A 15,150-nucleotide genomic window follows, 5' to 3' on the forward strand; every position below is an offset into this window, starting at 1 on the left:
CTCAATTTATATACTGTTTTTGTTTAGTTTACCCCAGTAAAGTATATCAGTTTATTTTCTTTCTGGATTAAATCTGTTTCATTCAAGTCACTCTGTTAACTGACGATAGGTAAAAGAGGGCTTTCTCTGTTTTGGTACTCAGGCTATGAAATTCCGTTCCCTATTCCCCTAGCACACTCGTTGATAGCATTTATGCTCAGTGAAGACTGCCTAACTTCAGCAGTCCTTTGGTATGATTAGTTAATCTGTTATTTATCTCCTGACTTCTAAAAAGTGTGTCATCTGCTGTTTTATTTGTTTATTTGGTTTTTCAAAATGCATTAACCAGTGTTGTTTGGACATTCCAGTGATGAAGCAGAAAGATGGGATATAAACAGTTTGAATAAATAGATAAGTCTGCTTACCTTCAATATTCTGGCAGTGTTGTGGCCATACAATGTCTTTCTGTCACACTCTGGCAATTGGACGATGCACTGGGGCACCTGGTCAGCGCGAGAGGCCTATGGACTTTGTTTGTGGGCCAGGGCTGCAAATTGTAGCTTGCCTGCTAATTGACCAATCACAGGCAGGCTTAGTGGCAAGCCTTTCCCAGAGGGCGGAGCCAACTCCTCCACCCAGTTCATCACAGGATCTCCCACCTATTCTCTCTTGTATATTAGGCTTCTTGTTTGTGCCGTGTTTGGGGCTGGGCAGGAATTTCCCACCAGACAAATTGGCTCTGGTCTGGTGGTCTGGCGTCACAACTTTTGGTAGTTAGGCATTGAGTAATCCATAGTCTTGGTTGGAGGGGAGGTTATAGACTCTGCCTGCTCCTCCAAGGGAGAAGGCATCTCTTCAAAAGGATCCGGGAGGAGTTCTGTCCAGTCTCCCAGGCGAGGGCTAAGGATATACCACTCCTCAGGATGACGATCCATTGAGGAGTGTTCCTATTTGATGTAGCTCATAGGACTCTCCTTGGTACCAGGTTGACCCTAAGGAACACTTCCAGCAGGCGGGCTGGAAGTCAATGGTTACTGTATAGCTGATGCCTATACCACAATTGTAATCGGTAAAGTTGTGGCCTTATTTGACCCCTAAAAGTATTGACCTTATTTGTTTGGTTATTGCATTGAGGTGAGAGCAATGTATATCACAGCCCCTCGGCCTGCAATCAATATCAGGAGGGATATCATGGTGGGAAAATAAGAATTCTCAAAAATTAATATTTTTAAAAAACAGCTGTTTCCTGGTTCTCAGAATGTGGGATGGGGAAGCCAAAATCATAGCTTAATAATAATAATAATTTATTTATATCCTGCCCATCTGGCTTGGTTTCCCCAGCCACTCTGGGCGGCTCCCAACAGATGTTGTTAGACTGCAACATGCATCATATTTGACCATTAGCCTACTGGGGGTTGTAGTCCACCAGTATCCAGAGGGCACCACATTGACTACCCTGGTGTGGAACTTTGAGAATATAGGACACTGCATGGACTCATCACTGACTGGCAACAGCTCTCTGGAATTTCAGGCAAGGGTCTCTCCAAGCCCTACCTGAAAACACCAGGAATTGAACATGCAAAACGTGTTCTCTACCACCAATCTGCATCCCTTCCCACAAAGACTAGAATACTTTGCTGCTCTCGCAGCTGAAGGACTCTGCCTTATTATGGTGCCCACTCAGTTCCATTGGCTCAGTGTTCACATCCCTCTTTTCTATAAATGCCCACATACTGATGTACACACATGTTGACTCAGAGGCGATGCAAAAGCTTTTTTCCTTGTGGCTTTCCTTAGCTTTCCTAATTAAAAACATCTATCTTTCCCATCATCTCGTGTGATTCAAAAGTAGAGTTAATGAGAATAATTGTTCTCCATATTTCCCTATCATGCCACTTTGAAGTTTTAAAGTTACTTTCATTCTCTACTGCATAGTGAAAATGAGTATTTACTGTAGCAAGCTGGGCAAAATCATGCCAAAGACATGTCATTTCCATCATTTTTATGTCTTGTCTGTACACTGCCAAGAACAAAAGATCCACAGATTAGCAATACATTTTAATTTCTACTGTCTCTCTCTCTCTCTCTCTGGCTCTCCAGTCTGGCAGCCCGGCCAAGTCTCCAGAAGGCTTCTTGGGCATGAGACACTTCACTTGGATTTCCCCGGCTACTGTCAGGGAATTAACATCTTAAAAGTCAACTTTGTCTGCATTGTTAAAAATAATTATTCAGCCACGTCCCTCATGGAATGATGCACATTCTGTACTTGGGCTTCTGGTGATGAGCGGGTGGGGAAGATCTTGAAATGTCAAGTATCAACAAGTTTGAGAAGAGATTACTGGTACCAAATTGGAACCTACTCAGGAGATGGCAAGAGGGGCACTTGGTTCTGCTGGGTAGTTCTTTATCACAACCCCTCCTGTGGCTGTTTTTCAAGTGCTCTTGAAAATTCATTCACCATTTCAGTGTTAATTTCTCCTAATATATGTTTCTATCTTATATCCCAGCTTGGTAGGCTCATTTTACATCAACATGATGCCGAGCCTTTAGTGTCAACCAGCCCAGTCTCATGGAATGCCTTCATTCAGCAGGCACCTTCTATTTTAACCTTTGAATGTTTGCAGAAAATGTTTCTGTGCCACTAACCTTGTGCAGACAGCATCTTCTGGGATTGTTAGCTGATGATCTGAGATTTTAAATTTTTGCATGGTTTGTATTTTGTGTTTTAAATCACTTTGATTTTCAATGGCATTATGGTATACAAGAGGAACACTTTCCCGATCCCTTATCTTCATGCAAGGAAAACTTGAAGCTTCTTAATTTTGCAGGACTTCTGTTAAACGCACAGAAACCAGGACAGAGAAAAAAGACCAAAAAATATATTGCAACTTAGGAAGTCCAGGGCTAGTGAAGTTGCCAACTGATAAGAGAAAAACATCCTGGGCTTCTTCAGTGCTTGTAAGGATATCTTCTTCTACAGAAAAAGAATGCCAACCAGCAAAGCTTTCTGGTTACATGGAGGGAGATCACATGCTTGTGATTGTGGATCAAGTTGGTGGTAAAGGGAGAGGAGCAGGGGCTGGTGAATAAGTTGGCATCCCATATAAACATATGATGTATGAGTCTGCCTAATGATGTCCTTCTGCCACACCTATGAGTTGCAGACTGGCTAGCCCACCCTAGAATTAATTGAGGAACACTGGCTCCGAGCATTTAATCCTCTGCTGCAAAGCTAAATAATTGAAACTCTTTCCTCAGGCATCCCTTTCTCTCTGTGTGGGAAAAAAAAATCTCATTACTGCACCGCTGGAGTTTTGGGGCTGTTGCAGAACATGACACCTCCAGGCTCTCCTCCTTCCCTTGATGATTCAGAAGAAGCCACCCTCTGCTGCCCTTCCAGAGATCAACTTCTTCTCTCTAGAACTGTCCACATTTGCTGGTTGGCAGTTCTCCCTGCCCCACAAGCCACTGACTCAGTCTGACCCCTGTGGAATAACTGCAGTTATTAGAGCTGCTGAAATGGCAGCACAGCATTCAAGTTCAAAGGGCCTTGATGTGACTCCCTTCTGAGGCAAAGCTTACATTGGCTGACTCGTGTATATGGAGACGAGTCTGTGAAAACTTCCCTTGAGAAAGCAGGAATGAAGAAGAGGGAGGGAAGTTCTGGCTGAGAATGAAGTTGAAGAAACCATTCTCCCTCAAGGCACAAAGCCCGGCCTAGTCAGTGGATTTGAAGGCAGACCCTGCTAGTGTCCCTGTTTTCCAGGGACTGTCCCAGATTTACAAAAGCCGTATCGGTTTCTGATTTGATTTCAGAATGTCTCGCTTTTTCCTCAGGGCGTCCCTATTTTCATCAGAGAAAATACATTGTATATGCATTTTTTAAACATTTTGAGCATAACGTGGCTGGATAACTGCATTGCAAAATTTGAAGAAGTACAAATGTCAAAGGATGACTGTGCTTTGCTTTGCATATTGTTTTGGAAAGTGCAAATTGGTTAGGCTTGTCTTGTCTTTAAAAGCCAACTGGATCAAATTGCTCATCCCCACACCTCTATAATTAGGTCAGAGAGAGGTGACAGATTTTAGGGGATGAGGCATGGTGGTGAGGTGGCAGAGGAGAGAGATGTGTGCTGTATGTCATACCGCCTGCCCTGATCCTCTTAAGGTAGCCTGCTGCCCTCAATCTGGTTGACTCCTATACAGTGGTACCTCAGGTTACATATGCTTCAGGTTACATACGCTTCAGGTTACAGAATCTGCTAACCCAGAAATAGTGCTTCAGGTTAAGAACTTTGCTTCAGGATGAGAACAGAAATTGTGCTCCAGCGGCACGGCAGCAGCAGGAGGCCCCATTAGCTAAAGTGGTGCTTCAGGTTAAGAACAGTTTCAGGTTAAGAACAGATCTCCAGAACGAATTAAGTACTTAACCCGAGGTACCACTGTACATGGAAAGGGGAGATGGGGCATTTTCTCCTTTCCTTCTTGTCCTTTGCCTCAGCCAGCAAAATGTTTTGGGCAAGACATGACTAGATGGACTGGTAGCATGTTGGGGTGATGGAATGAATTACACTGCTTCAAAATGAAAGTGGGGTGAAATCACAGTTTCTTGAAGATTCTCCTTGGTTAAACTCCCTGCATATAGAAGCCAGCAAAGTACACAAAAAAGGGCCAGAGCACCCCTTTCAACTTTGTGTTTGTTTGTTTGCATGGATTTGTCTGCTTTTAATATGGCAGCATCATTTAAAAGTTGAGACCTTCACCAAGGTGATATGGCCCACTCTCTTGCCTCATTCTGCTTTATGTGCAATAGACCCGTGATCTTTAAGACGTCAGCCTGTAGGCGGAAGTTCACAATTTGCTAATGTTTCCTAGCATTAGAAACGAAACAGAAAACCCTCCTTGTGAATAGGAAAGTAGCACAGCAAGGAATTGACTGTGCTGGCCCCTTTCTATCTAATGACCCAGTTTATCATACAGGGCAGCATTCAAAAACTATACTTCGCACCTGCAGCAACCCAAGGTGGCCATCTCCTTAGCTCCATGGTTCCTAAAGGTTTTCCCCCATGGACCACTGGAAAATTACTGAGGACTGCTTAACAGCTTTTCTGCCGTTCTCTGCAATGCTCTGTGCTTTGAAATTGTATTTTTATGGCTTCCTTGATTTCTTATATGTTGTATTTTACTGTACTACAATTTGAATTGCACAGAATTCAAACTGTAATGCAATAAAATAGCTCAGTCGGTAGAGCATGAGACTCGGGGTTGCGGGTTTGAGCCCCACATTGGGCAAAGAGAGTCCTGTGGTTTCAGGTGGCTGGACTAGATGACCCCTGTGGTCCCTTCTAACTCTACAGTTCCATGATTCTATAAGGACTCAAGCAATACAAGCAATACAAGTACAATTAAAAAGCAATCTGAATATTTAGTTCCATCTTCACAAATCCACAGACTGCTGCAGACCACCTGTACGAAGCTCACAGACCACAGTTTGGGAATTCCTGCCTTTGATTTGGCAAAATATATTTTCTGATGCTGACAGTGTGGATTGCTTTTTGGGACATCTAAGATGGCAGCCACCTGGTGCCAGCTGGAGCTCAGCAGACTGTGCAGCGGCATCAGCAATTCTGGGCTGGGTGGCAGCAGTGGAGGCCTGATTGGGTGGGGGCTCAGGAGGTTGCCATCAGTGGCACAATATTGAGATTGAGGACCCACTCTAGCCTGGGGCTTTGGCACGTGGGAGGGGAGCAGCTCCTGAACTGCCACACCTTGCAAAGTCATATTTAGCCATCTTCAGTTGGTAAACCAGTGAACTGGGAGTTAATTAAGAAAGTCTGCTTAACCCAGCGATTTTAAAACTCTCTGGGGTAGGAAGCCTAGCTGAGCCAAAAGCTGGCGGATAATGGTACAGAGAAGGTTTGCGAAGTCCTTCAGTGTACAAAAGGGAGCCTCTGATGTTTTCTTCTGCCCACTCCCCTCTAATTGCCTCTTTCACTCTTAAATCAAGCTCCAAGAAGCTCGGATCAGCTTGGAACGGAAAGTTCCTACAAATAATGGTCACACCCCGGGGGAGTGTTTCCTCTCCCAGAAGCTGTGATAAAAAGGTGGCTCTGTGCTGTGTGGCTGCACTAGAAACATATTTCCGTTAGTCAAGACTGTGAAGCAAAATTCTCACCGTTTGAGTGTTTCTTGTGGTTTCTTCTAAATGCAGCTATGGGGCATGCAGCAGGGCGCAGAAGGAGGGTCGAAATAATTGCTAGGCGTCAGAAAGAACTCTCATTTTGAACTGAGATCCCGAGGCTCAGCAGCACATGGACTGTATTTAAAGCACAAAGAACAGACACACACACACACCAGGCAATCTGACCTAGGCTCTTAGGTTCACAGAAATGTCCATTAAAAAAACAAACAAAAAAACAGGCCTGGGTTCTGTCATGTTCCTAGTTCTCATGGAGGTGGTAAATCAGGGTGAGGGCTGTATTTGAATTGCAGGAAGGAACTTGCATGATTTAAATATTCCTCCATATAAGCAGAGTCCCTGAACATAGAAAACTAGTATGCCTGGATTCTACTACACAGGTCCCCAGGAAATCTTAGGGAAGTGTGTGTGTTGCTGAGGTGCTCAGATCCCTAACATGGGAATCTGGTTGGCCACTATGAGAAAGGATGCTGGATTAATGGGCCACTGGCCTGATGCAGCAGGCAGGCTCTTCTTGGCTCCTCCTACCCCTCTTCATCCTGCTTGACATAATTACTGGCATTTGGACAGTGTAAATAACAAATCCAGTTAATTTGCACTGGTCTCTGCCTTCCCTCCCCCTGAAGTCCCCCTGAACTCCAGTCGTCCCTGGCCATTGGCCATGCTTGCTGTAGTAGATGGCAGCTGTATTTCAGTAACATCTGCAAGGACAAAGATTTCCCACACCTGATGTAGATGCTCAGTGGCAAAAAGCTTCAGGCTCCTCTGTATGGTACCTCAGGTAGATGACAACAGGCTTCAGTAGAATCCCTTTGCCACCTGCTACCCCCATCACCCCAACTAGAAAAAACTCACTGGAGCCAATGCTTCCCATGGTTTTTGCAGCTCCACTGATTCACCATTCCTATCTACCTTGCAATGTGAAAATGTGCATGTAGTCCACAGTCCCATCCCACTGGTCATGTACAACAGCACAAATGTCTCAGGGGTCCTTGGATTGCAGTGGTCCATTTATCACAAGTTCCATCTCCACCTCCTTGAGCCCCCTTCCCATTTTAGCTTTCCAAAGACAGTAAAGGGGGACTACCATGGAAAGTAGAGGGTCTGGGTCCCTGTAAGAACCCTTCCTAGTAATTCTAGGATTTTTTAATGGGGGAAATGTGAGCAGAATGAGTCTGAACTTTTAATCATGCTAGGCGTTCAACCGTCAAACAGCAGCAGCAATACCACCCAGAAAATTATTTATTTAATGTATTTATATCCTGCCTTTCTCCCAAGTTGTGATTCAACTTTGAAAGATAATACACTGCTAGTTTGATGTACTGCTGTGACCAGAGGCATACACAGGCTCCCTTGCGTCTTTGGCAAGGAGCTATATCCATGCTCCCTGTGCCTTGAGCCCTTGGCAAGGAGATGTACCAGCATGGAGAGGCGCGATTGTTGTGCCTATCCCTGGCCATGACTGCTGCCTTTTTTGAGACAACAATGCAGAAACATACAGGCATTTGCTCTCCACCAGAAGTCCACTCCTCAGTGCAGTGTAATGGGCATGTGGAATCTGGAATCATACACACGATTGGCAAGGAATTGCATCTGGCCTCTGTACATTCAGATATCCCCATTCACTTCAGTGGAAGGAGCATCACTGGGTGAGAGTCAACAGCCAAGAGCCAATTTCTCCATCAGTAACCGTACATTTATTTATTCCACATGGCAAGGCATTAAAATGATTACACGCAACACCTAGCAATATCATCATGTATATCTGATAAAGAACATGGACCTTTTATTTGTCTTCTAGGAAAGGGAAATGCAGCGCTGACCACTCTGCTATGGTTGGCTCAGCTCCCAAGAATCTGCAAGATGAGGCTGATGGAATGAGAGGCCATTTTGCTGCTGATGCAGAAAGCACAGGTGGAGAATCTCCATTTTGCATCAAGTGAAAGTAGCCGCGCGGGTGGAAGGGCAAGAGGTGGCAAGGTAAGCTTGTTCAAACATACAAAAACAAAACACCTTTCCATGTTTTCACCAAACTTTGGTTTGGGACTGTTGAATTTTGCAACAGAATCTGCATCCCAGATGGATAGAAGTGCTACATGTAAAAGAAGTAGGGCAGGCTACATTTCAAAACAGAGCTGCCAGTAAGTAGGGGTGGACTACTGTGCAGACCCTCACCTTTTAAATATTATTAACACATTTTAAAATATTCATAATCAAAATCAGCTCCTTTTAAAAAAGGAAAAGGAAAAAAGAAAGGACAAACAAACAAACAAACAAACCAGTCTCTGCTGTGTTAAACACAGATTGCAGAGGTGTTTTTTTAAAAAAAGAATTCTAGTCAAATTATTGTTCTGTTTAAAAAGCAACCAACCAATTAAAAACCTTCCACACACAAGTTCTAAGAAATAGGATCCTTCAGCAACATATTTTTTAAAAGAATTATATTATTATAACAAATAAAGACCAAAGTAGATTTATTCTTTTTACAGTTAAATATTCCTTGAACCAAACAAAATATTTTACTGTACAAGCAATTGTGCATTTCATTTTTTTTTAAAAAAGAAGCATATTATAGTGCAAAGCATAAAATAAAATAAAATAAAATCCTCCAGGTCAAATATTTTTGACCGCTTTCATAAAACACATGTGTTTTTATTCACACCTGTGCATGACAATCCATCATTAACTTGAAAGGGCTGGGCTGACAGAGGTTGTACTTCCTAATGTGGTTTACAAGTGCATATCGAGAACACACTTGATAGTCCTGAATGTTTTTGATTTTCCTCTTTGAGAAAAACCATCAAGGCTCTGTTAGAGGCAGCCAGCAGTTACTTAAAAACAAGCTCTCACCAAAACAATTTGGGGTTGTTCATTTTACACCAGATGCAAATACACATAATGGGCTTGTCAAATGTGTGATGAGCCATGTTAATATGTAGTGACCTATATAGGATGTGGTTTAACATGAGCAAAGAGGGATGTTTATAGAACCCAATAAAGTCCTCTGTTTTTTCCTCCCCCTTCCTGGACATACACTCCCCCCCCCCACACCATAGCACATTGGCCATTATTCCAAATGGGGAGCATCAAACTTCCTGTGTCTTCCCTTCCACCAACGGAAGGGCTGTGTGTGTGCACTTGATTTTATTTGGTCTGGTCTGTACGATGATTAAGGAATTGCAGTCTCCCATTTGAGGTCAGTGGGGTAGTAGAGAGGAAATGCAGGGGAGACCTTTTCAGAGCTGGAGTGATGCTGCCGTGTGCTGGAGCATGGGTTAAGTGATGGATCCAACTTGCTTTGTGGAAGTGAACAAGGCTTTCAAGTTTGCTTGTGACAGATTAGCATAGAGGAAATCAGAAAATGAAGAACCTAACCAAGCAGAGGTTGGAGACATCTTGCCTTTTCTTTGATAAGGTTTCTACTTCATGCTAGCGGTTTAAATTATAATACCTCTTTGCAAGATTGTTTGCATTTCTAATAAAAAGCTAAAGGTGCATTTCAGGCTGGTGTAAGATCTTTTGTTTAGGTTCAATGTGTTTTGCACTTGAATCTAAGCAATCAAAATGAGCACCACTGGATTCAATGGAGCTTACTCACAGGAAATTCTGCAGAGAACTACAGTCATGCTGTTCCTAATAAACTGGGTGTTTGGCTGCTCCCTAGGCGTGTGGCTTTGAGAGCTGACATGATGGGCTCTGGTGCTTCAAAATGTTCCACTGCACTATTGTTTCATGTGATGCCTCGCATGTGCAGAGGAAGGAGGAGTCCTTTATGCCCTGTCATGATCCCACTATGGTGATGGATCATGCCCTTTGCTTTACAACCTCTGTTACAATCAGCAATAAGATACTTGTTCACAATTCTAATACCTGCCTACCTAAAAGCACCTCTTGCCAGAACCTGGGCTGCGTACCTAGGAGATTAAAGTGGGACAGTATAGGCTCTAAATATAGATGTCTACATGGGCTTCTGATGATAGGAATATAGGAAGCTGCCTCATCCTGAGGCAGATCACTGGGCTCCAACAAACTCTGTATTCTATATCTGGCAGGGTTTCAGACAGGGAGTCTTTCACAGCCCTGCCTGGAGATGCCTGCAGGGACTTCCTGCTTGCCTAGCAGATGCTCTGCTACTGAGCCACAGGCCTTCATCATGATCTGGCACGCACTGTGGTGGTAAACTGGTGTCTGGGTCATACCACATCAGGCTGCTGGTCGGGGCTTCAATGACTGAAGGCTCCTCTATGCCAAAATATTCCATCTGTATAGAACACAGGAGTGTTGCTGCTAGCCTTGGCCCGGACAGTGACATGCTCATTAGCATAGGAACATAGGAAGCTGCCTTATACAGGCAAGTGCCTCTCAGTTCTTTCAATCTTCAGTTCAGTTCACCACATTTCCACATTAGTTTGCTTTCACCAGCGTATGGGTGCTCATTTCTCCGAACAGATACATATTTGCAGTTCAAATCTCATGATGCACACTTCCCCCAAATATACACATTTTTGTTCACATTTTGATTGGAAAACCGAATCACAAAAATCAGAGAAGCATGGATTTTGAAGGATAGCTGTGTTTCAGTCCACGTAGCGAATTAGGTAGGGTTTGCATTAAAATGTGGACTGAACTGGATTTCTCCCCCTTCCCCAATACCATTTGGTTCATTTAGCTCATTGCTATCTACAGTGACTCTACAGGGTTTCTAACATTTGTCTTTCCAACTCCTTCTCAGTTAAAGCCTGAGATTGAACACAGGATTTTCTGCAGGCAAAGCATATACTCTGCTGCTGAGCTGCACTCCTTTCCTTCTGGGGGGGTCACACGGTCTGAAGGGGCTCTGCTGCATGCCCAGTAGGGCTGCTTTGTGCAGCTGGCAAGGCTTGGCCATTCAGGGTTCCTGATTGTGTGGAACAGACCTATAGCTATTGGGTCTTTTCAGACTAAAGGTGTGTCTTTTGAAAGGCTTCTGGAGGAGTGTGGCCAATGGCACCATCAGTGTCAGGGGAGGGCAGATTCATTCCTCGTTTATTCACTGGGTTGTGAGGGGCTTTTCTTGTGAACAGCCCTTAGATGCTAGGTTCTAGTCAACCTTCCCTCTGATTAGTGATGGAAGGTTCTGTCAATTTTGGTACTCTCAATTTCTCATTTTTCCAATTTTACATTCAGTTCTTCATATTTATGAAGCAATTTCTTATATATATTTTTTAATCCTCATGAAAATTCATCTGCATTTTAGTTTTGACTAATGCACATTTTTCAAGCAATTTCCCCTAATGCATTTTTGTATGTTATTTTCACTAATAAATTAATTTACACACACACTTTCCCATAATATATGCATTTTTGTAATATTGTTTGGTTGCAGAGCTGCATCACAAAATTCAGATAAGTGCAGGTATTTACGGATGACTGCATTTTGGTTCTCTTATTGCTTCAGAAACTGCAATTTTGATATATTCAACTTTAAATATGAACTGAATCAAATTTCTCCTCCATACCTATCCCCGATATGCTGGTTTTCTGCTCCCAGAAATGCTTTATTTTAGTGAGAGACCATCTAAATGTAAGTCCCCAGCAGCAGTCTAAAGTGGTACACCTCAGACACAGGTTTAATATTTTAATGAGAACCAGAGCTTTGGCCTTGGTAGGGTACAGCATGCACAGGGCAACTGGGTGATGAATGCATAGGCTCATAAAGGAAGCTGGAATGTACCATTTGTCTGTTTGGTGAAGACGAAAGGCTAGAGATTCAGCCCCAAAACTAGAGAAGGGCTAATTTACGGATGGGCTAAATTTGGTTCCTCTCATTTTCCCCAATCTTAAACTCAGTTCTCCACATTTCTATATAAGTTTGTAAATTCTTTTTAAGTCCTTATGAAAATTCATCAACATTTTACTCTGAATTTTTCCTAATATTGTCTATGTACATAATTTTGTAATTCAATTCCCCCTAATATAATGCATTTTTGCAAGTTATTTTCACTAATATTAGCATTTTGATGGACTCTTTATGCATTTTGCACACATCACCTGGTTGGAGAACTGCTTTATAAAATTTGGAGACATTCAAATTTTGAGGTATGACAGTGTTTGGGTTCTTGTATTTTTTCAGAAAGTGCAAATTATGTAAGTTCACCTTTAAATGTGAAATTCAATTTTCTCCCCACCCCTACCTACAGCCAGGGCCATTGGGGGTCTGAGCCCCAGGTCTTTTGCACTTGGTCCCAGATCTCCACCTCCTTTCCTCCTCTCCCCCCCCCCTTAAAAATGAAACAAAAATAAAGCCTTGTTTGATGTTGCTTCTTGGGCAGTTAGCTGAGTATGCTCTGGTAACACCCTTTGCATTTACCATCATAATTTGCTCAGAAATTTGTATCTATGTATATAATGTATCAAATGCAAATTTGTGCCAGGAACCTGTTCCTTGAGTACCTAGCAAAAACCCTGCCCACAACCCACTCAGGAACAGATCACCAGCATGATTCCAGCTGCTTTTACTGCTTCTGGATCACACCTGTTGCGATACTGTATGTGCTGCCATTCATGACTCCTCACCCCACCAACTGAATCTGGTGTATTCAGAGTGGTGGTTAAATGGCCATATAGGTTCACGGCTGGCGTACGATATTTTGGTAGTATAAAGCAGGAAATTCAAAATAGCACCCTTTCCCAGTACTAAATTAACTGCAGTCAAATCTAAGGAGCTCCTCCCCCTGGCGTACGAGCCCTGCTAAAAGATTAAGCAACTGCATTCACCTCAATGGAACTTGTGTAGGAGAACTTTCCAGCATATCCTGACATTCCAGATTCGCCACTTGATGTGACTACCTTATGCTGCCTCCTGATAAGGCCACCACTGAATGATAGAAAGGGCATGGTGACATTCTGGTCCTGTCCTCATATTAACTTGGCTTTACATATCTTTCTCAATAGTATCTGAAGAGCTATACACATTCATTCATTCATTCATTCACTCTTAAAATTTCATGACCTTTGAGATGATTGACTAGGGCTTTTCACACTCAGCCACAACACTACAAAGGAACAGAGCATTTCCAATCTGTACATTCCTATGTACATTGCGTACACAATCGAGATTTGTCAAGAGGAACTTTAAGAAGAGGGAGGGAGGGTTTTGTTTTGAAATGTATACAAAGTTCAGCCCATCTCCAGTCTCCATTTGCTGAATTAACTTAACAACCTATATTTTCTACAAGAGCAATGTGATGCGCATTGGGAAAAGTTGTTGACGGCTCCTTTTCATTATCGCCTCCTTTCTAATGACCAACTAACATAGCACATGTTGGGCATTTTAATTCAGTAAGAGTGAAAGGCATCTGGTTTCCTAGTCCTCTTTCAGTACGGTCTCCAGACAGCTTCATCCATCCTCCCAGGAGTTGTCATGGCTGTAGGTGAGTTACTGTGGCTGCCATCTGCCTCAACGCCGTCATTCTGATTGGCAAGGCTAGGATTAATTAAGTTATTTCCAGCTGATGCACTTGGGCAAGAGGGAAGCATCCTCGTTGGTGAGCGCTCTCCCCCTGCTACCATGGAGAACTGGTATGACCCGGATGATGTGCCATAGTACAAGTGGTAAGGGGAAGGGTTGGTCTGGAAAGGTCCACTCTGGTTTTGGGTGGAGCTGGGGTATGGCGGAGGAAGGTAGGTATGGTGGAACCGAGTGGTGGCGGGCATGCTGGTCATGCTGATGCCACCAATTCCAGTGGCGGAAGGTGAGGCTGTGTAAGGGAAGGCTGCCGACATTGCACCGGGGTAATGCATCCTGGTCTCAGTGAAGCCCGGTAATGCAGAAAAGGACCGGTCAAACTGGCGTGGGTCAGAGAACGGACTCAATTCAGATGTACCTGGTTTGGGGAAAAGAGAAAAGGGAGAGGAGAGAGAGGATGTTACTGTGGGTTGGAGTTTTCAGCCTTCTCCTGGAACATGTGGCACAGCTCATTTTGTGAGTATAGGTCTGGGGTTCCCGTACTGTGGTCCACCACCTACCAGTAGTCCACGACCTGCGTTCAGGTGGTCTCTGCCATGTCTGTGGATTTGTGGTTGAAGACAAGAGACGGCATATCCATTACATTAAACATTCACCTTGGTTTTTAATTGTATTTTTATCGCTTCTTGGGTTTCTCATATCACATTTTCTTGTACGGCAATTTGAATTCTGTAGAATTCAAGCTGTAATGCAATGAAATGCAATATATAAAAAGTAAAAGAAGCATTAAAAATACAATTAAGCACCATACAGAATCTTGTACAGAGTGTTATAATTGCCACATCCGGCAGTTCTTAAAAATTCACAATATAATTAAAATCAGCAGTTAAGCTAAAATTACATGTGGAAACATACGGATGGTATTCAACTACCATGTCCTGTCAGTGCACAGATTTCCATTTACACAATGGGACTTCCCCCCCTTCTTCTCCCACAGCCCTCCCCAAATCTGCTCCCAGGGGGTTGGGAAAGTCCCTGAAACAGATTGAGGGGGCGTGCGGCGAGATGAGGGGGAGAACGTTCTGTTGCACAAGCAGAGATCCTTGCACAGATGGATAGCACTACATTGAATACTACCCATTAAGTGGTCAGCCAAGACTCTCGGAAATTTCCAAAAGCTATGTCCGCTTTTACATGTTTCATGCCTCAACAAAAAAGTTTTTAGCAGGCTCTGAAAAGAGCACCCTGGCCTGATGTCGCTGCAGAGAGCCCACAAACCCTCTTTCCCACTGTAAGATTCTATGAAATCAAGTTCGGATCACATTGGGGATAGGCAGTGGCTGAGCCTCTCTGTATATTTATAGAAACATACCCCACCTCCTCCTCCTCCTCCCAATCATTTTAGTGCAGTGCAGTCCAGTCCAGGGCCCTCAACTCAGATGTGTGGGTGTGTGTATTAGTGATACGCTTGCTTCTATTCTAGCTTTTGGCCAGCACAATTGTAAACACAGAAATAAAATTGTTT

The 15,150-nt window shown here is 43.4% G+C and overlaps 1 protein-coding gene across 1 annotated transcript in view; it reads right to left on the reverse strand.

The window, feature by feature from the left end:
- Window positions 1-10,773: 10,773 nt before the first annotated feature.
- RUNX3 (RUNX family transcription factor 3) overlaps window positions 10,774-15,150 on the reverse strand; it is a 124,321-nt gene continuing 119,944 nt past the window's right edge. The window contains exon 7 of the mRNA XM_028738825.2: window positions 10,774-14,043. Within this exon, the coding sequence (XP_028594658.2) occupies window positions 13,535-14,043 (509 nt within the window). The 3' untranslated portion in view covers window positions 10,774-13,534. The remainder of the gene's footprint in view (window positions 14,044-15,150) is intronic.

This window comes from Podarcis muralis, chromosome 7, assembly GCF_964188315.1.
Source record: "Podarcis muralis chromosome 7, rPodMur119.hap1.1, whole genome shotgun sequence".
Lineage (NCBI taxonomy): Eukaryota > Metazoa > Chordata > Lepidosauria > Squamata > Lacertidae > Podarcis > Podarcis muralis.